General features: G+C 42.0%; 1 protein-coding gene across 1 annotated transcript; it reads left to right on the top strand.

Annotated features, from left to right (window-relative positions):
• Nucleotides 1-2,374: 2,374 nt before the first annotated feature.
• SEC62 (SEC62 preprotein translocation factor) lies at nt 2,375-26,333 on the top strand. Its single transcript, XM_075268679.1, has 8 exons — nt 2,375-2,440; nt 8,318-8,426; nt 9,310-9,415; nt 13,369-13,573; nt 15,461-15,553; nt 18,579-18,639; nt 19,650-19,769; nt 20,739-26,333. Exons 1-8 carry the CDS (start codon nt 2,405-2,407, stop codon nt 21,209-21,211), a joined length of 1,203 nt encoding a protein of 400 aa, XP_075124780.1. The 5' UTR covers nt 2,375-2,404; the 3' UTR covers nt 21,212-26,333.
• The last annotated feature ends 6 nt before the right edge of the window (nt 26,334-26,339 follow it).

Raw genomic sequence — 26,339 nt, 5'->3', positions numbered from 1 at the left:
GCAGTGAAATAATCACTGTCAGACTCTCTACCCAGCACATTAATCTCACAACCTCTTAATCTCTAGCTGGACAAATGCCTTCATCTGCGGCCTTGTACTTTAGCTGTCATGTCATATGTCGCTCCTTCGTAATCACGGCTCATTCATTTACAGCTTCTGGGTCACTGTAAATACATCTTGTTTGGCCAGATGACAAGTACTGTATGTATTAGTTTACTAGGTCTAGGAAACCTAGGCAGTAGGTTTTGTTTCCTCCATTAGTAATATAAATGAAGTGTATAATAATGGGGTTAGTTGTTGTACTGAATGCTTTATTAGTGAATTATCTGCTTCGTTATGGTCCATGTGGCCACTTCAAATCTAACACACTCTTCTGTATGGACTGTAAGTCTGTCTCTCTATGCATTCCTCACACTGAGGAAATTTTAGGAATCCAGGGAGAAACTGACTTCTGGTTCATGCATAAGAGCAGCTAATACATCAAGAAATTGTATAAGTCACTGGAAGGCCACAACAAACCTGATAATTCACTAAAGCACAAAAACTACCTCCTCTACTACAGTATTGATCTCATTCACATTACTAGAGAAGGGAACAAAAGGATATTGCTAGGAGTGGGTCTTCAAAGGAGTGGGATGTGCATGCAGAATTCTCCTATTCAAGTAATAGGAATGGTGCTGCAATTCCCTAGAACCACTGGCACATAGTGGATGGGGCTTACTTGAATAGGAACAGTCTGCAAATGGCCTATGTAGGGACCACTTGTTGGACCCCCACAAATCACTTACTGATGAGTGATGACATCAGTATTAAAAAATCCATTTGGAGAAGGAAACCCCTTTAACTAAAATTAACAGAATATAGACCGTTACAGAAAAATACCCCACATATAGACCAGCTCCTTTACCAATATGGACTCTATTGAGAACTGTGTGGTAGAATACATATCATACAATAAACAAGCTAAGGCTAAGTTCGCATCTGTGCTAAAGTCTCTGTTGCAATGTCGCCTGACAACGGCAGACAAAACAGTCTTGCATGGAGGACTTTTTCCTCCGCTAGTTTCAGTTTTAAAATGATGACCACCATAACAGTTAATAAGGTCGGATTCTGTGTGTAACTGCTATTTTAGAGGTCCAGCTATCCATTGTTATGGACCACTAACAGACTACAACAGGTAGGGGACGCTATTTTGAACCTAGAGTCAGTGTACCTTGACATCTTTTTTTATCTGTTTAGAGAGTCATTTTAACAGATCTACTAAAAATAGAAGGGCAGAATAGGGTTCAAGATTTATCAAAGGGATCTGTAGCTATTGTTTATTCATGTGACACAAAAGCATAGCCTACAATGTATGCTTGTATGTCAGATAAGAAAAAATAGACAGCAACAGATTCACTTTTTCATTGGGTACCAATGCAAACTCAGCCCCCCCCCCCCCCTCCCAATTATAATGACTCATTTATAGTAATAGTCTCCTCATATTGGGAACAGACACCTTCCTAGACCTGGATGCGACTGTACGGTCTTCCCCCACCCCTCAACTTACACCCCTTCTATTGGCATCCATTTTAGGGGATATGTATACGATATGTCTCTGAGACTGAAACTAATGTAACCAGTCAATTACAATTTTGCCGGTTGCTTGTTGGTAACAAATTATACAACAGGGGACCATGCAACATTGAGAAGAGAGCGAGAGAGCTGGGGGATGTGAATGGAGTAGTAAGTTACATGCCATCAAATAGTGCAGAGTACCCCTATGTTCACCAAGAATAAGAATGGTGTGCATCCACTGCTGGCCATTGTAAATGTGCTGCTCCTGGCATGGCAGGGAGTCAGAAGAGACCTGGTGCCTTATAGGATGGCATGGAGCATTTTCTGGACACCACAGCGTCATACCAACATCATACCAACCTGGCATGGCAGGGAGTCAGAAGAGACCTGGTGCCTTATAGGATGGCATGGAGCATTTTCTGGACACCACAGCGTCATACCAACGTCATGGAAAATCCTTGTAAAATAGAGCACAGAACACTATGGAGACAACTGATACTCTCACAGCCATTGCACTGAGCATTTCCTTTCACCCCTAATTTATCCTTCAGCCAACCAGAATTCAGTTCTTGTTTCCAAACCTGCTCTGGGTGAATATAAGCTGAGCTGTGATTGGCTGCAGCTCTCTAACTCCTGTAGACTACACTAAGGCCAGTGCAATGAACCTCCCACTAGACCCCTTCAGCTTCCTGCCAGGCACTGTCCATACCCGCAGCCCCGGCCCCTCTTTACCCCTTGCACTGCCCGCTTCACTGTAAGCCCTCGGGCGCGCGCTCTCTACCCCTCTGTGGGCGCGCACGCTGTGTAGACCCGCCCCCTCCACGTCACCAGACAGGCCGGGGCAGACATGGCGGAGCGGAGGAGACACAAGAAGCGGATCCAGGTAACCGTGATACTGGGGGGTCTTGTCGGTGCTGGGGGAGGTGTGTGTTATGGTCCGGGCTGAGGAGGAGGGAATAGAAGAGGTTTCCCGTTTAATGGAATAAATCCGTGTGTGGGGTCCCCTGCCCCCCTATTATTATGGCGGACACAGTGGGAGGCCCTGCTCAGGATTTGGGATTCCACCTCTGGTAAGAGTTTATGGGGGCGATCACCTGGAGCCGAGCAGGAGCCTCCTCACACCATGGCTGCCGGTGCTCGATGTCCGGCTGTGGCCTGTGTGCTGCTCAGCTGTGGCTAACATCTGGATGTGTGAGCGGTGCACAGGGGGACAATGGCCCGCAGGGTGTCTATGGTGCAGGCCCACTCCTCAGTGTATGGTGCAGGTAGCAGGCCACAGATCCATCCACACACCGAGCCTGGGCTGTACCTGCAGGGAATACACTGCAGCCGACGGTAAGTCTCCCACTGCTTTTTGTAGACTGTTCACCTGACTATTCACTTCTTCTGGTTTTCGTTACAATTGCATTGGTTTTCTGTGGGACAATACATCAGACTGTGCATGTGTGCTTAATGCAGGGCCATTAGACTGCTGAAGCTTATGTGTGTTCACACTGGCATCACAGCTTCACTTTCTAGATCTGTTATGTAACAGATACCATCGGATGCCATGGACATCTGTCTATAAGTTCTGCCCATCAAACACCACTAAGATGTAAATGATGAAGCCATTTTTGGACAGATCTTGTGATCTGTTGCGTCTCCCTCCGACTGTGTGAATGTTTGATGCAGGGTACCGTGCGATGTATACGAAGGCAGCGGCCCAGGGGACAGAGTTGGGACAGTACAATCATACAACCCTGCAGCTGCTTTTTTACTACCCAGTTTTCCAAAAGCCATAACTTTTACGTTCAGAAGCTTACTCTTTGTAGGACAAATTGTACTTCATAGTGTTACCATTTAATATTCTGTATGATGACAGATGACGGGGTCACCTACATTTGCAGCATCCAGTTGCTGAAGGAACTTGTCCACTTTAGGTTCTCCCTGCTGTTAGGTATCTTAGAAGCAAACCTATCACAAAGTTCCTTTCCTCCATCTTGGGGAAAACTGACGGTTTAAAGGGATTTTTCCCACAAACATATCTACATTTATAGACTATGAAAAGTTAAAGGGGTTGTCCGGGATAACTAGAAACCCTGCACTAACCTAAACACCCTCCTACTTTCTAAATAACATAATTTATCAAAAATGGAGAGTTACTGATATTACTAGGGCGCTCTTTAAATATATTAGTGCTGACAGTCTGTTCTCTTGATCAGAGGGATATGACCATGGATATGGGAATGTTCTGTTGTCTGTTACTTGTCAGAGACTGTTATTGTGGCCGTGTTATCCTTTCATGTGTGTAGTATCTCTACCTGATAACCTTGCCATAATAAGGAAATCATGACCGGTGCAAGTGCCAGAACGTAGAAAGTTCCTCCATTCTTGGTCATATACAATGGCAAAACAACCAAGGCAAAAGACTGTCACCACTGAGACAGTGGTGCAAAAATGTCTAACTTTTCTTTTTCTACAAAGTTAAATATAGTTATGTTCATGGGAAAACCCCTTTAAGTGTTCGATTTCTCTGCAGCTTCTCCACAAGTGACAAGGGGTTGTCTGGTCTAAAAGTTTATCAATTAGGCCATTTAAGGTGAGAAAAAATTGAATGAAAACCATAGTCACCTGTCCCCATTGCTCCGGCACCTCCCTGCGCAGTCCGGTCCTGCAGCTCTGGCCTCAGCAGTCACGTGATTGGCCTTAGTGGCAGAGATTCGGAACATCCCAGGGGGAAATTTGTGGACAAGAAGGCAGCCAACCGAACCACCTTGGGAGGACACCGGAGCATTGGGGACAGGGGAGTATGGTTTTGTTTTGTTTGTTTTTTTAATTTAACTTTCCCTGGCTTAATTAGAAAATATTATTTAGCCCAGACAACCTCTTTAAAGGGATTGACCAAGCAGAAATGGACAACCCTTTTAACTTTTAAATCAGCCAGGGTCATTAAAAAAAAAAAAAAAATTAAGATTCTTCATAGGCGCTGCTGTGAGGAAGGGCATTCCTGACTGACTGTCAGAAACGTCCTTCTGACAGTGAAGAGCTACGGTACCGGTACTGATAGCGCTTCAACGGGGGCACAGAACTTGAAAGTCGACAGTGCGCTGAATTTTGCACACTGTCGGCTTTCTAGTGATGTATTAATCCGCATCTGCCCCAGGAGGTCAAAGGTCCTCTTTAAAAGGGGAGGAAAACTTCTGGCAGTAAAAAAGAAAAAAAAGGCAGGGCACTCACCCAGAGCATCACTAAAAAGTTTCAGACTTTATTAAAGCTTCATTAAAACATCAGTGTACATGGAAGGAGGCATGCCTGGAAAAAAGCAGCGACAACAGTTTTGTGCCTTAGAGGCACTTTATCAAGCTTGCTATCAACTTCTGGCAGTACACATACTGCACTTGAGGGGTCAAGTGTAGGTTCACACTGCTGTTATTTAATGTCTGTTGCTCTCATCCATCTTAGGCAATAAATGACAAATGCGAGCAAAGCCCCCTCTGTCAGGTGTCTTTCTGCATTTACACCAATGTAAAAAAATTAATAAATAAATAAATAAAGCTTGCCATGTTTTTTACTTGTCTGACCGAAGAAAGTCATGCACACATGAATTCTTCTTCCACTTCAAAAATAAACAAACGTGGTGGAGCGAGGGGACAGCATCCATCTGTGTTCTTTACTTTGCTATTGTTACTGTTGGTTGCTGTCCTCTTATGACGGAGGCCAGCAATGGACATTAATAACGGTAGTGTGAACTTAGCCAGGTGCCCCAGGAGCCCAATTCTGAAATTTTCATAGCTCTGCCATCGAATTGCAAGTCTTATATTTCAGCTTGCTCTCCTAACGTTTCAACTCTTTGTTATATGACTGACCTGCTGTACTCCAAGTTCAAACAGCAGGAGTAGAGCGGGGCCATTCACATGACAGAGCTGTAGTATCAGGAGAGCAAGTTCTGGTGCATTTTTTTATTCTCTCTACCTGTTTGTGTCTAGATAGATGCATAAATACAAGCAAGTTTGTTACACACGTTATGTGTTGCATATAATATTTTTTGGGAATTGTAAATGTCTTTATAGCAAAATAACTGAGGTTTACTTGGCAGGGGCTCTCCATTGTATGCTGTATTTTCCCACAGTGATATTCAGTCTAAAGACTAAATGTTTGCGCTATGAACAGAATAAGATATTACATGATAACTGCACTTAAGGAGAACTTGTGAAATGTTCAGTACTTTCAGTTTAGGTATGTGTATGTACATAGGTCTTCCTCCTATGCATGGGTGGCACATTCTGTTAGTCTGAATACAGAGCAGTGTCTCATGTATGTCACCTAATGCGTAGTTATATAGCAGGAGACAGGAAATGTCCCATCATATGTAGTACCTGGTTGTGGTCCTGTAACATACTTGGACCGCCTCAGGTTCCGGACCAAAAAAACAAGTAGCCGCAACTGAATGCCGGTACACTCATCGGCATCCAGTCGCAAACTCCACTCCGGATTAGGCCCAATGAATGGACCTAGTCGGGAGGAGGGAGTGTCTTCAGGCCAAATCACGAGGCGAATCCGCCTGAAGAATGAGCACCTCGCTTCTTCTTCTGGGAGCCGGAACAAACAGCTCCCGGAAAAAATACCTGATCGGCTCCTATTGATTTCAATAGCAGCCGCCATCTTTTTGATCAGGATTTTGAGGCGGATACGGCGTCAAAATCCTGACCAAAATACCCCGTGTGAACTTACCCTAAGAAAAATTGATGGTGGGCGCTTTTAATCTTCTCATAGGAACATTTTTAGAGAAAATCTAATTTTACTTTTGGCTTTAACGAAGTTAAAGGAATCCTATCTTTCAAACCCTTTTTTTTTTCTAACACGTCGGAATAGCTTTAAGGCTATTTTTTATCCTACCTTTCGTTGTCGTCTTTCGCTTGAAATTCCGTTTTTTATCAAACAGCACTGGGGGCAAAGCCGACTGCGCATGCTCATGGCCACAAGAAAAATGGCCTCTTGCACAGTATTGTAAGCGGCCATTTTCTCATGGCCGGTGGGCATGTGTAGTCGGCTTACCCTAGGCTAGAAGATTCTAGTTTGCGTACGTTCTTCATTTGCTCCGACCTTCAACTTGGTTGTCAAAATGTGTTGACTCCTAGTGTGAAACAGCAGGTGCTAGGACACAGTATATTTCCCACCATCTCTAGTGCATATTCAAATTTTTTTTTTCAACAGAATTTTGGCATAATTTGTACCAAAAACACTTTTTCAAAACTGTTTTACCTAATATGACATAGAACGTGGCTTTGTGCGAAAGTGTGGGGCTTTCTAAAAGGGAATGTAGCTTAAAGAAGCAGTCCAGCAAAAAAATCTTTCATCCCTGCACCTCTCAATTGATTGTGAATTGCTCTCTCCATTTCTTTTGTTGCTCTCATTTCCCTGCTGTTCAGTCTCTTCTCTAGTCAGACACAACTTAATTTTTAGCTTTTTGTCTGCGCTCTATCGATCCCAAGATACCTTAGCACAACAGGTAGAAACAGTACCATCTCTGTGTGCTTGGGATAGTGTCTATATATATATATATATATATATATATATATATATATATATTATTCCATTATCCAGACAACACAGTGCATATATTCAGGGAGGGTGTACTGTCACCTTCATTGTAACATTAGCAGTAACTATGATAGTTCTGTGTACCTGCTGCAGAAAGCCTGTGTGGAGTAGACCATGCAGTGTCACAGAAACGTCTCGCTTTTGGACAGAGCACAATGCCATGTAAGGTCAAAATGCGAGCACATGACCCAACAGAAAAGAAGAAATAAGGCAATACCCACTGATATATCTTAGATAGATCGATCAGATATATCAGATATATATTTGGGGCTTGCAATGGAAAAAGAAATACCATTTACTTTAACGTTGGACAAAAGTTTGCAAAATAGGCCAACTAATAAGTATAATGGCACTAATATAATTAACACTAGGTTTACACCTACGTTTGGGTTTGTGTTCGGGGGGTCCGCTTGTGGACCCCCAAATCCCCCCCGAACAGAAAACTAATCCCCTAAAAAAAAAAAAATACTCCATTGGGAGTTTCAAGAACAGCAGAGCAAGTATGCATGCTGGGAGTTGAAGTTTTACAAGAGCTGGAGTGCTGAAGGTTCCCCCCTTGGACTAGACAGTGTATAAAGATGGAGCAAATGTATCATTCAGTATCAACTAGTAAGATAAATTTGGCACATGTTAAGAATGTGTTGTCTAAATTGACTTTGTCTAAATTTACGCAGGATTAGTAAGTTCCTGTATTTATTGAATCTAATTAATTATTTTTATTTGTATTTTATTTTTTTTAAAGTGATTGCTGTGGACACTAGTATTTGGAGATATTAAAGTTTTTTTCCGGTTTAATAAATGACTAATTGACTAATATCAGATCAGTGGTGTACTGGAGGAAGCTGAGAGTGATACACTATATAGTGCTTGCTTTTGCAGCTCAGCCCCATTCAGATAGATCCAATGCAACCTGTATATTACAACTGTACTCGAGGAGAGTGGGAAGGAACACTTCTGGAGTTGAATCTTTCTATTAATAATACTATGCCTCTAGTGTCATTAGAAATGTCTGACCGTATTGATCCTGCATGCTCAAACTGCTGCAGTGCACCAAAGTGGCAATACATGATTCTCTTTTTCTATTTTTTTATTTTTTTTGGTAATCGTTTGTGGTGGTTTTTCATTCTATGAGTGGACCTAAATGACTGCAAATGTAACAGACTTTCATTTTGCTCCACAGGAGGTCGGTGAGCCAACCAAAGATGAAAAGGCAATTGCTAAGTACCTGCGCTTCAACTGTCCATCGAAGTCTACCAACATGATGGGGCATAGAGTTGACTACTTTGTTGGTAAGTTTTCATGAGTTTGGGTATGCCTTTTCTTTCTCTCTCTCTCTTCATCTCAGTCATAGTTTTGGAAATTGCAGTATGTCAGTTATACCTATAGGGAAGCTGCCAGCATTTCCATAGGTATAATGGAAGCACAAAGTCCACAGAGGTAACCTTTATGGTATTAGTCACACAGCTGATTTTTTTTTTTTTATATATATATATATATATATATATATATATATATATATATATATATACTGAACCTAGGTAGCAGGATAAAACAGGTGGTCTGGGGACTTTTGTGTTTGTCTTTCATGTGGGTATAGCAATCCTTATCTCCACAATGACTACGGGTACATTATCTTCATTCTTTCTTTGAGGCTACTGCTTCACTTTGCTGAGTCTATACTATTGATTTGAAATATACTTTTTTTGTATTTATTGTTGCTCCTGTTTTATCCTGCCACCTAGGTTTAAACAGTATATGCATTCTATGCTATTTCAATATGGTAATGTTTACTGCGTGTCAGGATATAAACAGGATATATTTCAATTCTTATTAGGTGGCTTATGACTTCAGCTATTGTATTACATTTATTACATTAACAGCCATTTATGCTGACATGCATTGCTATGTATCCTCATTTTACATTATATGAAGTTATTTTTCTTGGGAGATTTACCCACTTTGTCCTTAAGGTGTTATTAGTAGTTCAGTGTCATCTGCCCTGATGCTTATGATTTTTTTGAAATATTTATCAATAAATTATTATTTTATAGGTGGAATATACAAATCTGTATGTATGTATACCTTGTGCTACAATTTGTGATATTCATGCAGTTCTGTAGTTATCGGGTTCTTTCATGTTCTAGAACTTAAACATTTCTTTTCTTCACGCAGCTTCAAAAGCAGTGGACTGCCTGCTGGATTCAAAATGGGCAAAAGCAAAAAAAGGAGAAGAAGCCTTGTTTACAAACCGGGAGTCGGTAGTTGACTTTTGCAACAAGTATGTGGTGCCTTCAGAAATCAAGGGATAGTGCATAAAGGGAATCTGTCAGTAGGTTTATGGTGCCCTTTCCAAAGGAAGGACAACATAAAGTAGAAGAAGAGATTTCAATTCTATTTCTGAGCTAAAAAGGCCCCCCTCGGCTTATACTCGAGTCAAGCAAATAAAAAAAAAAAAATAATAATAATTTCTTTATTTATTGGGGGGGGGGGGTCTATGACCAGCTGCAATAGTAATGTATAGAATCTCCCATAAAATAGTGGGGGGGGAGAAGCTTTAAAAAAGTATAATAACAAAATAAAATACATAAAAGTTCTAAATCCCTCCTTTCCCTAGAATATATATAAAAGTAGAAAATTACTGTGAAACACATACACATTAGGTATCCCTGTGTCTGTAAGTGCCCGGTCTACTGAATATAGGATATTTGCAGTGCTCCTGTTCTGTCTGTCCAGTAGCTGCTGCATTTCCCCCCTCGACTTATTCTCGAGTCAATAAGTTTTCCCAGTTTTTTGTTGTAAAATTAGGGGCCTCGGCTTATACTCGAGTATATACGGTACCTTATTTTCCAGCTAAACTTATATTTTTTATAGTGGGACCAAGTGTCAAGTCCTCACATTCATAAGCAGCAGGCACCCGCTTCCTATAATCACTGATTGACAGCATTCTCCCTATACTGTATGTAGGAGGAAACTGAGTCATTGGTAGGGGTCTGGCAACTCTTGAATATCAAGGATTCCACTTCACGTGAACAGCATTATATGGACTCCATGGCTCTCCCTTAGCAGATAAACACTGATTTTGTAAAACGTATGTCAAGAAAAAAAGGTGGATCGCCACTAGAACTGGGGTCTATCTTATACTGCCCTTGTTAGAGCGAGAGGGTCCTTTAAATAGTAGCACCAATAGTATTTTTGCTAGGGATTAGAGATGAGCGAACACTAAAATGTTCGAGGTTCGAAATTCGATTCGAACAGCCGCTCACTGTTCGAGTGTTCGAATGGGTTTCGAACCCCATTATAGTCTATGGGGAACATAAACTCGTTAAGGGGGAAACCCAAATTCGTGTCTGGAGGGTCACCAAGTCCACTATGACACCCCAGGAAATGATACCAACACCCTGGAATGACACTGGGACAGCAGGGGAAGCATGTCTGGGGGCATAAAAGTCACTTTATTTCATGGAAATCCCTGTCAGTTTGCGATTTTCGCAAGCTAACTTTTCCCCATAGAAATGCATTGGCCAGTGCTGATTGGCCAGAGTACGGAACTCGACCAATCAGCGCTGGCTCTGCTGGAGGAGGCGGAGTCTAAGATCGCTCCACACCAGTCTCCATTCAGGTCCAACCTTAGACTCCGCCTCCTCCAGCAGAGCCAGCGCTGATTGGCCGAATTCCGTACTCTGGCCAATCAGCGCTGGCCAATGCATTCTATTAGCCCGATGAAGTAGAGCTGAATGTGTGTGCTTAGCACACACATTCAGCACTGCTTCATCACGCCAATACAATGCATTAGCCAGTGCTGATTGGCCAGAGTACGGAATTCGGCCAATCAGCGCTGGCTCTGCTGGAGGAGGCGGAGTCTAAGATCGCTCCACACCAGTCTCCATTCAGGTCCGACCTTAGACTCCGCCTCCTCCGGCAGAGCCAGCGCTGATTGGCCGAAGGCTGGCCAATGCATTCCTATGCGAATGCAGAGACTTAGTAGTGCTGAGTCAGTTTTGCTCAACTACACATCTGATGCACACTCGGCACTGCTACATCAGATGTAGCAGAGCCGAGGGTGCACTAGAACCCCTGTGCAAACTCAGTTCACGCTAATAGAATGCATTGGCCAGCGCTGATTGGCCAATGCATTCTATTAGCCCGATGAAGTAGAGCTGAATGTGTGTGCTAAGCACACACATTCAGCTCTACTTCATCGGGCTAATAGAATGCATTGGCCAGCGCTGATTGGCCAGAGTACGGAATTCGGCCAATCAGCGCTGGCTCTGCTGGAGGAGGCGGAGTCTAAGATCGCTCCACACCAGTCTCCATTCAGGTCCGACCTTAGACTCCGCCTCCTCCAGCAGAGCCAGCGCTGATTGGCCGAATTCCGTACTCTGGCCAATCAGCACTGGCTAATGCATTGTATTGGCGTGATGAAGCAGTGCTGAATGTGTGTGCTTAGCACACACATTCAGCTCTACTTCATCGGGCTAATAGAATGCATTGGCCAGCGCTGATTGGCCGAATTCCGTACTCTGGCCAATCAGCACTGGCTAATGCATTGTATTGGCGTGATGAAGCAGTGCTGAATGTGTGTGCTTAGCACACACATTCAGCTCTACTTCATCGGGCTAATAGAATGCATTGGCCAGCGCTGATTGGCCGAATTCCGTACTCTGGCCAATCAGCACTGGCTAATGCATTGTATTGGCGTGATGAAGCAGTGCTGAATGTGTGTGCTTAGCACACACATTCAGCTCTACTTCATCGGGCTAATAGAATGCATTGGCCAGCGCTGATTGGCCGAATTCCGTACTCTGGCCAATCAGCACTGGCTAATGCATTGTATTGGCGTGATGAAGCAGTGCTGAATGTGTGTGCTTAGCACACACATTCAGCTCTACTTCATCGGGCTAATAGAATGCATTGGCCAATCAGCGCTGGCCAATGCATTCTATTAGCGTGAACTGAGTTTGCACAGGGGTTCTAGTGCACCCTCGGCTCTGCTACATCAGATTGCTACATCTGATGTAGCAGTGCCGAGTGTGCATCAGATGTGTAGTTGAGCAAAACTGACTCAGCACTGCTAAGTCTCTGCATTCGCATAGGAATGCATTGGCCAGCCTTCGGCCAATCAGCGCTGGCTCTGCCGGAGGAGGCGGAGTCTAAGGTCGGACCTGAATGGAGACTGGTGTGGAGCGATCTTAGACTCCGCCTCCTCCAGCAGAGCCAGCGCTGATTGGTCGAGTTCCGTACTCTGGCCAATCAGCACTGGCTAATGCATTCTATTAGCTTGATGAAGCGGAGTGTGCACAAGGGTTCAAGCGCACCCTCGGCTCTGATGTAGCAGAGCTGAGGGTGCACAAGGGTTCAAGTGCACCCTCGGCTCTCCTACATCAGAGCCGAGGGTGCGCTTGAACCCTTGTGCAGCCTCGGCTCTGCTACATCAGAGCCGAGGGTGCGCTTGAACCCTTGTGCACACTCTGCTTCATCAAGCTAATAGAATGCATTGGCCAGCACTGATTGGCCAGAGTACGGAATTTGGCCAATCAGCGCTGGCCAATGCATCCCTATGGGAAAAAGTTTATCTCACAAAAATCACAATTACACACCCGATAGAGCCCCAAAAAGTTATTTTTAATAACATTCCCCCCTAAATAAAGGTTATCCCTAGCTATCCCTGCCTGTACAGCTATCCCTGTCTCAGTCACAAAGTTCACATTCTCATATGACCCGGATTTGAAATCCACTATTCGTCTAAAATGGAGGTCACCTGATTTCGGCAGCCAATGACTTTTTCCAATTTTTTTCAATGCCCCCGGTGTCGTAGTTCCTGTCCCACCTCCCCTGCGCTGTTATTGGTGCAAAAAAGGCGCCAGGGAAGGTGGGAGGGGAATCGAATTTTGGCGCACTTTACCACGCGGTGTTCGATTCGAACATGGCGAACACCCTGATATCCGATCGAACATGTGTTCGATAGAACACTGTTCGCTCATCTCTACTAGGGATAGGTGGTGGCATAGGCAGTATAGTTTACTACTACTATAGTGTTCTATTTGTTATGAGCTTGAAGCAGTACCCATCATGTCCCAGCAACATTGAGCCCTCGTCTGCATTTATAAAATCGTTTTCTACTTCAGGATCTTTTGTAACGGTGCATATAAATGCAGTGGTCAGTGCTGTCTAGCTCTTGAAAAGTTGAAAGTGTGAGTTATAGGAGTTAATATTGCACTTATCTTTTCTAAGGCTTCTTAAGAAGCAATTCTTTCACCGTGCGTTAAAAGTGATGAAGATGAAGCCAGAGAGAGACCCCAAGAAGGAGAAAGAGAAGGGCAAAAGTGATAGCGCTAAGGAAGAGGAGAAAAAGAGCAAAAAAGATACTACTAAGGAGGATAAAGCCAAGAAAGATAAAGAGAAGAAAAAGGAAGCGGAGAAGGAAGAAAGCAAAAAGGTAACTTTACTACAATCCTTTTAGTTTATACTGCCAGAATACCAGTGTTTGTATCATTTAGGGCAGGGCAACACACAGACATATTTTAGAACTACATAAGCGGTGCTTTGAGACGAATTGTAATTATTTCATATTGCTGCCAGTGGAGTAATAAACATTACAAATACCTCCCTTGGGCCTCTAAGTGCAGGTCTGCTCATTTGTATACATGTCTTGTGCTGCTTGTGCCTGGCGACCACTGCAGCCACAAGCCTCAGCAGTCTCCTATTCACAAACTGCCCATCATAGAAATCATGTTCCATTTGTGAAGAGGTCAATGCTGCGGCCTTTGATTCGCTGCAGTGGCCCCTCTCACAAATGGAACGTCATTTGTGACTTCATGGAGGGGACCTGTATACAGTGCTCTCAATGCTGGAAACTGAGGCTTGGAGACATGTGTGTACTAGTGTATTATATGTTGTCTCACTAGCAGCAGTATTATAGATTTAAAAATTAAAAATAGTACACCCCTTTAACTATTGTGTGGCATTACAGTGCAGTTGTTTTTTGGCGCATGATCCTTTTTTGCACCAAATATGTTGTACGTTGTTGGTTCTGCGCTCCTCATCATCCTTATCATATTTTACACAAGTCTGAAATCTACCGCCCGTTAACTATAACTCGCACCTTTGTGCCTCTGAATTATTAACAGGCCAGAGCCTCTTAATAATTCAGGGGCATCTCCTGCCAGCTGGGAATTGATTAAGGAACGCACAGGAAACGCCAATTTTAATAAATTTTCCCTAATGTATTCATTTAATCTGCAGCTGTAGCTCAATAGTTAAAATCAATGAGTAGCTCTACAAATAGTTGTGATGTAGACCTGGTCTGAATATTAACACAACTGTCCAGTACAAACTGGCTCCCCCCACCCCCTTTATTAGTATAAGTTGGTAAAAAAAAATGAAATTACTTATGGGGCTTATGCATGCATCTGTTTTCAAGAATGTCTGTTGTGCACGTTTTTTGGATCTTTTTTGTGTTTTGGTTTATCTGTTTTCTTGTAAGCAAAAATATATATATTTATTTAATTTAAAAAAATGCTATACCTTACTATGTTTAGGATCTGTGGAAAACTTGATGGCTGTCTGTGATTTTCACAAACTCTTACCCATGGTTCACATTAGCGTTTGGATTCCGTCTGGGGGAGTCCGCATGAGAACCCCCCCCCCAATCGGAATACTGAACGCAACTGCAAGCGCTGTGCATTTAAAGCACATGGAGCCCATAGACTATAATGGGGTTCGTGTGTTTGCCGCGCACTGCCCGCAAAAATGATTGTGCTTGCAATTGCGATTGTGTTCCATCTGGGGGGGTCTCCATGCGGACTTTAACCGGACGGAATACATACGCTAATGTGAATCGACCCTTAGATGTTTGGTGTTATTCTGCACAAAATAGAGCATATCTCGGTCTTATTTTCAGAGACCATTTAAATTCAGTAGGAGAGGTGCTGTCAATGAAATATGGACTTGTAAGTAAGCCCTTAGGCTGGATTCACTCAGCTGTGATGTTTGCATTCTTTGAACTGTATTACAGTTGCATACTCTGGTTTGATCTAAAGACCCAAACTTACAAGTGAAAAGGGTGAGGATGTAATTACATTGCGTGGCCGCTGTGAAACAATGTGCACAATGTCAGAAGTGAAGAGGTCACTACACTTGTGCGAGTGCAATAGTCGATCAGGGGGTGTCCTGAGTGTTGGACCTGCATTGATCACTAACCGGTAATTTGGTCCTGTGGATAGGTCATCATTAAAAATGAATAGTACAACCTCTTTAAATTCAAGAAATCTTTCAGCTTGTTTACCCAATGAAAGTGTGATTTCCAATTTTATATCTTTAATAGGATGAGACTCCTGGAACTCCAAAGAAAAAGGAAACTAAGAGAAAGTTTAAGCTTGAGCCACACGAGGACCAGGTTTTCCTGGATGGTAATGAGGTGAGGTGGCAGTAAGGAGAGAGAGATGCCAGCATTCACACCCTGTAAACTGGGATCATGTAGTGCTTTTTAATGAGAACTACATGTTTTATTAATTGCAGTAATAAGTCACACATTTTAGTATAAACTTCAGCTACTGTGCTTCTTTATTTTTTGTGAGGGCATAGCATACCATCTATAAAGATACCACTTAACAATAATGGATAACAATCTTCAAATTCAATTTTGGGCCTAGAATGCATATTCAAACAGAGCTCTAAGACTTGAGACGTGTATATATGGATGTCTGCATGTTTCAAAGAAACGTCAAAACTGCTGAAAAGCACCAACTAATCTTAAAATTAAATTAGGGATTTAATATATAATTTTTCATTCCTATATCCAAATTGTGATTCTAATTGATCATTTTTAATCCCTAAGCCTAACCTGGTAATGTTGTCAGATAGGTGTAACACAGGTACATAATTGCTTCAGATTTATTTATCTAAGAACTGAACCTCTTGTTGGGTCATCAGAATTTGCTATAGAGCACCATAACTCCAGTTTTTGATGATCTCTGATATGGGTGAAAAAAGCACCTTTATTACCTCATCTCACAGGGGCATAAAACTGAATTAGTTAGTGAAAACAATTATTTATGTTGACATACAATGCATAAAAATAGCTTTTCTGGCTGATAAAAATTCATTATATTTCTTCCTTGTGTTAGTCTGCCAGCTGCCCCATTAACTTCTCTCCACACCAGCCGGAGGTGTCGGTACTTAAAATGACTATCTCACCTAGAATGATGATTCTGGTGTCTCTATGATTGCAGTAACGGCCCCGTTCACACGGAGCAAGAGGGGGCGGATTTTGGCACTGAATTCACGTCATAATCCGCCCCCTCACAATAGCGGTCTATGTAGCTTTTTTCCATGAACGGCATGTTGCCACTCACGGAAAAAACAAGTGAGCTGCCCTTTCCTCAGGCAGATTCCGCGGCTGATTCGGATTCTGATCCTGATTCCCACGTCAACATCAGGACCAAAATACGCCCCCCTTTCTCTGTGTGAACTAGGCCTAATACTGTGTTTTTGTTTTTTTTGTTTGTTTTTGTTTTCTTTGGGTTTTTTTTTAACCCCTTAGCGACCCTTGACGTAACTGTACGTCATGGGTCGCATGGGGATGTATGGAGCGAGCTCACACGCTGAGCTCGCTCCACACAGGGCAGATGCCGGCTGTATCATACAGCCAGGACCTGCCACTAACAGCAGCGGTCGGTGCCCGAGCCGATCGCTGCTGTTAACCCTTTACACACTGCGGTCAAACGTGACCGCAGTGTGTAAACGGTGCCGGCGGCACGGGCGCCACCATGTTTCGCCGATCGCCGCCCTCCTGAACGTCACATGAGGGCGGTGATCGGTTGCTATGACAGCCGGAAGCCTATTGAAGGCTTCCAGGCTTGTCTCTGCACTAGATCTATTAGACGATGCCAGAGGCATCGTCTAATAGAAGTGCTGCGATTCTGCTATTCACTGCAATACTGTAGTATTGCAGCGAATAGTATGAGCGATCAGACCCCCTAGGTTTCAAGGTACCTAAGGGGTCTGATCATAAATGTATAACAAGGAAAAAAAAAGTTTTTAAAAGTATTGAAAAAATTAAAAAAATATAAAAGTTCAAATCACCCCCCTTTCCCTAGATCAGCTATAAAAGTAATTAAAGAACATTAAACATAAACATATTAGGTATCCCCGCGCTCCAAAATGCCCGAACTATTAGAATATTAAAACATTTATCCCGTACTGCGAACGGCGTAGCGGCAAAAAAAATAAAAACAGCCAAATAGCGTTTTTTTCAACACTTTGCCTCCTATAAAAAATTGAATAAAAAGTGATCAAACCATCAGATCTTTCCCCAAATGGTATCAATAGAAACGTCATCTTGTCCCGCATAAAAAGACACCACAACCAGCTCCATACATGGAAATATGAAAAAGTTACAGGTGTTAGAACATGATGACACAAATTTTTTTTTTCTATTTTGCAAAGTTTATCATTTTTTTTTAAAGTATCAAAACATTTAAAATACTATATAAATTTGGTATCACCGCGTCCGTACTGACACGTAGAACACAGGTAATATGTCATTTGTACCAAACAGTGAACGCTGTAAAAATTAAACCCATAAGAAAATGGCGCAAATGCATTTTTTCCCCAATTGCACCTCATTCTGAATTTTTTTCGAGCTTCCCAGTACATTGCACAGCATATTGAATGGTGCCATTACAAAGTACAATTTGTCCCGCAAACAATAAGCCATCATGTGACTCTGTGAACTGAAAAATGAAAAAGTTATGGCTCTTGAAATGTGAGGAGGGAAAAACGAAAATGCGAAACCGAAAAATGGCCTGGTCCTTAAGGGGTTAATGTGGACTTTGAAAAGTTCCCATACTAAGAAGGAACTAGGCTGATTAGACTCATATAATTAAAAACCTGGCCCATAATGTGTTAAAAAGCACAGCAGGTTTGTTTTTTTGTTTTTTTTTAATATCTGCAGAGAGTTTGTTCACTGTTTGAACAAACTCTTAAAAAACACCGCTGGATAGGCCTTCAGTATCATTGGTGTGCAGTGTGGATATCGGACCCCCACCAATCATCCTGGTTGCGACAGGGCAGTGGAAGCTTCTTCTGTGGACAGGGCTAGTAGCGGCTCTGCTGCTTTTCAAGTAAAAGGCACAGAGCTGCAGTATGTCGGTACCACTGCCATGGAGTGTATGGCCTATGGCTTTGTACCTTTTACTTGAATGGGAGCAGAGCTCTTTCTGCAGGCAGCTTAAACAGCTGATCTGTGCAGGGTCCAGTGTTAGACCTCCATCCATCAGATACTGATTTAAAAATCGGTCATGTGATGGCATTTCTAAGTATTATGAAAATAAGCCCATATGGTCATTACTGTTTAATCCTGTACCTTTTCACTGTCTATTTACCGATATGTGTCTGCCAATTTTGGAATCTAATTTGTCAATTCTTGAACTGTTTGTTAGGTGTATGTATGGATATATGACCCAGTCCATTTTAAAACTTTTGCTATGGGCCTCATCCTTGGTAAGTAATATACGTAAATTCATTAAGTTCATCTTCTGGATGACTTTGCCACAGCTTTGTGTTTCTCTTTGATTCTTGCAATAAATTAAGTTTTTTTTATTGATGGGATTATCAGTATGTCACAATATAGTAGGGTCTTTATCTCTTTTGCTGCCAGGGGTTTCAACATGTAACGAGGACAATTTTTTAAAATTTTGACATGTGCATTTAAAATAAAAAAAATAAAAATAAACTGTGCTATTAATGGTCTGTACAGGCACAGTCACCATTGAGGTGCTACAGGGTTCAGTACTAGATCCTCTTCATTTTAATATTTAATACCTGGTTAGAAGGCTTAGAAACTCAATATTTGCAGATAATGCTAAGCTCTGTAAAGTAATCAGCATAGCGGTGAATAGTAGAATATAACAGAGGAATTTAGGGAAGTTGGAAGCATGGATGGAGAAATGGCAGAAAAGTTTTAATGTGGATAAATGTAAAGTTATGTACTTGTGCCTTGGAAACAACTGTTACAATCATATACTAAATAATAAAACTGGGATGGGTGGATTAGAGTATAAAGGCGGATTATCAAATTTGGAGTTGTTTAGTTTGGTAAAGAGACCATTATTACAATGTACAGCTATATAACTGGACCAGACAGATCTTTCCAATGATCTCTTTATACCAACAGTTAATGTCTGTTGCTATCATCCTATGACGATTTGTTATTAGGTCTTCAATAAGTAGATCAATCAATATAATTTTTTAAAAAAATATAAAGATAAAGGTTAATTTTGTAGAACTTCTGATGGTGTCATTCCTTCTTAAAACAGTGAGTAGCGTTTATTTTTACCTACAAATCGTTTCATGGAGGATATGTTTCATGATATTTATGCTATTGCAGATTGGCTCAGTTTTTGTGTCTCATGCTCAATGCTGTAGTCTGGATAATGTACCCCTGTCCAGAGTGACCAGAGTATATTGCACCTGTTTACACTCATAACCGTGTGCATCTTACCTTGTTGCAGTAATCGCCGTCATCGCTGCCACCCTCTTTCCTCTATGGCCAGCAGAAATGCGCGTTGGAGTTTATTATCTCAGTGTGGGAGCAGGTTGTTTTGTGGCCAGTATTCTACTTCTTGCTGTCGGTAAGTCTATCATACTGAACTAATATCTGGTAGTACTCTACCACAGGCAACCACTGGATGGCCTCAGTGTACCTGTTATCTCTGGTCAAAAGTGACTGAATATACTGAACTTTTATTCCTACTCCAGTTGTTGCAACCAAGTCATCTGCCATCTTGTTTTCTGTCTCTTGTGATAGCTTGTTCTATTATTTGTTCTATCTTATTTGAACAAGGGTCTATTCACACATAACCCTGTGGTTTTACAAAAGTCATCAGGTTTTACTGCACCATAAAACTAACACTTTACGGCGCCAACAGTAACACATCAGCTGCGCCACTATTACTACTTTGAGTTTCCTTAGCCTTTACAGCTTCAGTGCAGAAAATAAACTGTATTCAATAACATTCACAGAACTGTCTCATTACTTGAGTATATCTTGTCGTCCAGTCCCTTGAGGACCATACAGAGGCCACCATTTATCTCTTTTGTGCATGAGACCTATTACCATCGTTTTCCTTCAAGGACATTGTCTGATTCCCGGGGATCTGATGAATGGCAGATATACATAGTTCAAATGGACTTTCAACTAAACAGTACATTATCCCAATAAAATATCCCCAATCCTTGCTTTTGGACCCCCTAGGTCCGCTGTATGAATGTAGCAGAAGTATACGTGACCCCTCCATATACTGTATGTGTATGGAGCACTGTACTCTGCTGTTTCAGTCAGACCCATGGAAGTGAATGAAATAATGATCACATATGCACTTCACCATTTCATTCACACAGGTGACTCCAACCCCCGCTCTAGTGATTGGATGTAATTGTTAGAAGGAAAACCACTTTCAGCAATATTTACCTGCTTGGAAACCAGAATTTACTTTGCGGCTTAGTCAAATAGACTTGATCTTGTGGGCACCTTAAGTAAACTGAAATGTACAGAATAGAAAAGCTTCATCCTGTTAATTTTTCTTTTGTTGTTATTTCAGCTCGATGCATTTTATTCCTTATCATATGGCTCTTGACTGGAGGAAGACACCACTTCTGGTTCCTGCCTAACCTGACTGCTGATGTTGGCTTCATCGACTCCTTCCGACCACTATATACTCATGAGTACAAGGGACCAAAGGTGGAACAGAAGAAAGGTGAAAAACAAGAATCCAAAAAGCCTGTAAAATCTGACAGTGAAGATAAATCAGACAGTGAGAAAAAAGAAGAGGAGGATACTAAGGCAGCAGAAGCAGGAGAGGGCTCAGGCACAGAAGGCTCGGGTCCAGAAAGGCAGTCGGACACGGACAGTGACAGGCGAGAGGATGAAGGCTCACAGCATAGTAGCGGCAATGGCAATGATTTTGAAATGATCACCAAGGAGGAACTTGAGCAGCAGACAGATGAAGGAGACTGCGAGGAGGAAGAGCAGGAAGTAACAGCAGAGACAGAGCCTCTGTGTGACAAATCTTAATGCAGTGGCTGGGCTGTAGGACTGATTTATGTGCATACGAAAGGATTTTCTGTGGAGTGATCACCAAAACATTCACACATCTCTTCTGTCTTCTATCAGATATGCAGGATGGATAGGGATCATCAAATTCTCTACACCTATAGTGTTCCAGCTTCAAATATCATGAAAAGGTTCTTTTCGAATTTCCTTTATCTATTTAAAGACCAAACTGCAAAGGTCTTCAGCTCCTGCCTGCTCTTAGTGCACTTTTATATATGAGCCACTGGGTTAGATGACGCTTTTTTGGCCTCTGCATGCCGCTCTAACGTATAGTGGTCGGTCTAGTGCATGCAATGCAATATGGTCTCTTCATTTCAGGAAGTGTTAGAAAGAAAAAAAAAAAACCTCAGCAGCTCTCTATTGTAGCAAAGTATTTAATGATTAATATATTTTTAAGAGGTACTCTCTTTTATATATGCTTGATCGGGTCAGCGTGTCCTGAACACCTGCCATTAAAGTGCTATTCCATCATTGCCAACTGGAGATCTTTTTTCTTTTTCTCTTTTTTTTTTTTTTTTTTTTTTTTTTTTTCCCCCCTTTTGAATTTGATGATCCCTATTTACATATTCATAATCCGTCTGTCCCTTTATGTATATTGAAGTTTAGATTTTTTTAATACAACATTTAACTATTGCTGACAACCCCTCCTATGTAACAGTTGAGCTCGCCATCTTTGTATTTGTTTAAAAGCGCAAAAAAAAAAAAAAAATACTGTCTCACTTTTATTGATACTAGTACTTCTTGCAGTCAGTATACAAATGACTATATACAAGACCTGTCCAACAGAATGGGTGAAGGCTGCATTCAGATATTTAAGGCTGTAAGTTACCAACCTTCAGGATCTCTGACTATAAATATACAGTTTTATTGCACAGTGCAGGACCAGACCACATTGTAGCCCAATTGTGTGTGAACGAGTCTAAGACTGACTGCAGTGAAAGGCACGTTCGGAAATAATAAACGAGTTCATCATACAAAATCTAAAAGGAAATTTCTATTGATGATTGAGTTAGTCACTAGCAGTCTCACAGTTACCACATTCATATGTAAAGAAAAAAAAATCATGTTTTTTTTGACACATCCCCTTTAAAGAGGACCTTTCATGTTATGTGCCCTGGGGCTGGAGATATCGGTGCAGTTACCGGTATCACTTCACTATCAGAAGGGTGTTTCTGACAGTCTAGCCAGGCTGTGAGGAACGCCCCTCCTAATTTCATTTTAAGAAAAAAGAAAGTAGCACACACTCCCATGTCAGATGCTGGCGGCTTGAAAATTGATTGAAGTATAACAAGTCGGATCCTTCAGAGTGAGCGCGCGGAAAAAGCTCCCTCAGCTGGGCTGATTGCATAGCTCTGTACTGCCTGAGGCAGCGTTCCCTACTGCCTAGTGATGATGCTGAGCAGTGCAGGATTTCCCCCCCCCCCAGTACAAATCTATGGACAGTACTGTCAGGCGGGGCGTTCCTCACAGCCCTGCTAGACTGTCAAACACCCTACTGACAGTGAAGAGATACCAGAAACTGCTCTTGCTCTGGGGCACATAACTAGAAAGCCAATAGTGCATTGAATTCAGCACCCTGTCTGCTTTCTAGCAGTACATAAAACTGCATGTGCCCGATGACATGAAAGGTCCTCTTTAAAGGGGTTGTCCACTCTGTAAAATACAGGTCAAAATAGCTTAAATTTAAAAAAAATCACATTTATCTCACTAGTCCCCTCCATTCCAGTCCTGATGTTTCCTAGGTCTGTCATTTTTAGACCCTCTTGACTCTAGTCCCTGAATGTCATCTGCTTCAGCCATTAATTTGTCTGAGACTTCACATTTCTGTGTGTAGCGGGGCAAGCAAATGGATACCAGCATGAGACATGGGAGCTACCGGAACTGGATCAGAGAGGTGTGACGACTTTTTTTCTAACTTATTAAAACTTACTGGCCAAACCACTTCTATAAGTGTCTCCCATCATGCTACACTCTTGATTCATGTGGAAGCAGATTATTTGAAAAGATCTTCCACCTAACTTTGTGTTTAGTGTAGGCCAAGAAGAGGAAAGAAATGGTTACTCTATTGCCAAGCTGCTCTTCTTTTTTGGTGTCAGCTCAGCTTTGAGACATGTGAGCCAAAACTGGTTTCTAGATGTAAACTGCTGAACTACTAGAATATGGGGTGTTGTCAGGCAGCACTTGCCTAGCACCCAGTCTGTTTCAGATTATGCTTCAGCTCAAGGCAGATTTAAGCTTTAAAGGGGTTGCCTGGGAGTTGTAAATTACATACCTGGTCCCAGAGATCGCTAATATCAGCTTAGTTATATGGTCAGGGGGAGGGAAGGAGGGGATCATCTCTGTAATGTGGGGGCGAATGCTGCACCAGAACATTTAACTTTGCCAGAACCCCCGGGTCCATCATCAGCAATCCCCTGGTACCAGGTAAGTAAATTATTACTCCCGGGACAACCCCTTTAAGGCTGAGGCCAAATGTTGTGGATAAGTTTGTTCTTTCTTGTCGATGTTCCTGCAGTATGATGAGACAAAGTCAGGAGAGGCATTAGCTGAAAGTATGGGTCAGTTCACACGTGAACTGCCCGCGCGGGTTTTGACACCGAGAGAGACGCGGCGAACCGCGTCTCTCTCTTCAAAACCCGCCTGCCGCGACCATCGCGGTTGCGGCTTTCCCCTCCGCTGTCGGCTCAAATGAATGAGCCGACATAGGAGGGAGCTGCCGGGGGCGGAAGCCGCGCGGCTTCTGCCTGAAGAAAGGGCATGTCCTTTCTTTTCTCCGCTAGCGGCAGCCCGCCGCTAGCGGAGAAAAAAAGCCCGGTGGTCTACATAGACCACCATTGTAAAGGGGCGAAATCCGCTGTCAAAATCCGCCCCTTTGCCTACGTGTGAACTAGCCCTAAAAGTTTCTCTTGGCTTTGGATCAAAAAATTGCAGCAAAATCTGCAACTATAAAACAGCTTTTCCCACAAAGAGTTTCTTCAGCTTTACTGAAGACTAGAGATGAGCGAACACTATTCGGAACAGCCGTTCCGAATAGCACGCTCCCATAGAAATGAATGGAAGCTGCCAGCACGCAGACTTTGCCGGTCGCTTAACCCCCCGCGTGCCGGCTACGTCCATTCATTTCTATGGGATTGTGCTATTTGAAACGGCTTTTCCGAATAGTGTTCGCTCATCTCTACTGAAGACCAAGAAGGCGCAGTAGAGCAGGATAAACCATATTTTTCCTCCATTTTTGTCTTGTTTAATATATTCTAGTAAAATTAAATTTAGGTGGAAAATTCTGTGATTATTTTGACCAATGTTCCCGCTGATAAGTCATGGCTACTGCTTTTCACAATATATGATCTAGATCCTATAGTCCTATTACTTTATTATGAGCAGACTATACGTGCTCCTTGTCCACTGCAGCCGCTACATACATGGTACGGATAGGACATAGTAAGAGAATCCTTTTGGGGCTGGAAAACCTTTTAAATCTAGATGTCTAAAATGTCTTAGCATAACATAGGCATTATTTTTCTATACAGTTGGAATAGTAAGTCTAGTTACAAATGACTTTATTTTGGAGGTTTTCGTTGTGTGTGAAGATAAGTTGGACAGCCTTGGTATATAATATAGATGATCGCAGGTCTTTCTTTGTTGATCCTTACCTTTACTTGACCAAACTTAATACTGTACTTTTTCTTCCAGCTGGCTCATGTTTTCTTGCACCTTTTGCACCTTTAGTGTGATAGGGGTGCATTTACTGTTTTACACAAGGTAACTTTTTAGAAGAATGTGCTTTCTCCACCTCTTTTGTCTTCTATGTCAATCACTTGAGCAGATAACATGCATTTGCTGGAGAGTTCGACACTTTGTGCTATATTCCCTACTCCTAATATACATGCCTATAATTTAGTATATGTAGCTCTTATTTGTGTAACTGAATGTCACCAAGCAGGTCCAGGTGGTGGAAAAAGGAACAGATGGGGGATGTGGGGCTTCCTTTTTGAAACGTTAAGTGTAGACTATAAAATTTAAAAAAAAAAAAGTGAGAATTGTTATGATGTATATGTACAAGTCTGCGCACCTATCAAGGCACCGTTCTGAAATGTATAGTCTTGTAAAAGCAAAAATACAAAAAAAAACTGCAGTGCAAACATTCAAGTTGGTTGTGATTCAATAAACTGTAATATTGGTGGTTGTTGCAAATGTTTGTTAACCTCTATTGACCCATTTATAACCTGCCTTGTGAAACGCTGCTGTGTATAGCATTGTTACTGGTTTTCAGGAGTGAAGACATCTTCTATATCTCTATTGTACAGACATTGAGCTGTATTTATCTCCTCTTTCAGTTGATTCTTGGCGTTGCTTTACTTATTCTATAGAAACTGGATATCAAAGAAACAGGGCATTGCTCCAGTGACACTGGTAACATATATGGCAGGGATATTTCCGTCTTGCCTGTATCTTTATTTTTGACTCTTATAAGATGTAGTTTTAGATGGTCTCTATCATTTCACCTAGTGGCAGTCATATGTGCAGGCTGAATCTGCTTTACTTTTATTTTTTATTATACCTTTAATGCCTTAAACTCTCACAGGCTCACAATATGTCGGTGATACTTCCACAGTAAACGGTTTCTCTGCCATAAAATACTATGTGATGTAATGGTTTACTGTCAGCCTGTGGTAAAGCGCATCCCTCTAATTCTTGGTGGGCTGAACAGGAGGAAATTGTCATTGGTGTCTAAATGATAACACAAAATGACTGTTCTGCTATGTGGTCCTGAAGGATCCATTACAATGTTAGTCTAACTTTTGTATGTAGTGTATTCTGAAAACACAGATGTAATCCTTTCCAGATTGTCTTACACTCATTTGTACAGTGTTCTGTGGTTTAAGGTTTCTTAAGGATATGGACAGAACGCAGGCCCATTCACAATTGTAAGTGGCTGTCAGGAATGAAGAAGAGGGTAGGCCTGGACCCGGCAAGAGGTTTATTAGAAAATAGATGTTTTCACAGCATAGGTTTGTGCCAACATTCCATGTATGTAAGTATAAGTCAAACTATGCTTATTAAAAGTAATGGTGACAACATCAAATGGGTT

Source organism: Leptodactylus fuscus, chromosome 3 (genome assembly GCF_031893055.1).
Source record: "Leptodactylus fuscus isolate aLepFus1 chromosome 3, aLepFus1.hap2, whole genome shotgun sequence".
NCBI lineage: Eukaryota > Metazoa > Chordata > Amphibia > Anura > Leptodactylidae > Leptodactylus > Leptodactylus fuscus.
This window is presented reverse-complemented; position numbering and strand designations above follow the sequence as displayed.

Bases quoted from the DNA above. Each gene is read 5' to 3' on its own strand.
- SEC62 (XM_075268679.1), top strand. From the start codon at position 2,405: ATGGCGGAGCGGAGGAGACACAAGAAGCGGATCCAG. The intron at 8,427-9,309 runs GTAAGTTTTCAT...TTCTTCACGCAG, and splicing joins TAGAGTTGACTACTTTGTTG to CTTCAAAAGCAGTGGACTGC. The intron at 13,574-15,460 runs GTAACTTTACTA...TATCTTTAATAG, and splicing joins AGAAGGAAGAAAGCAAAAAG to GATGAGACTCCTGGAACTCC.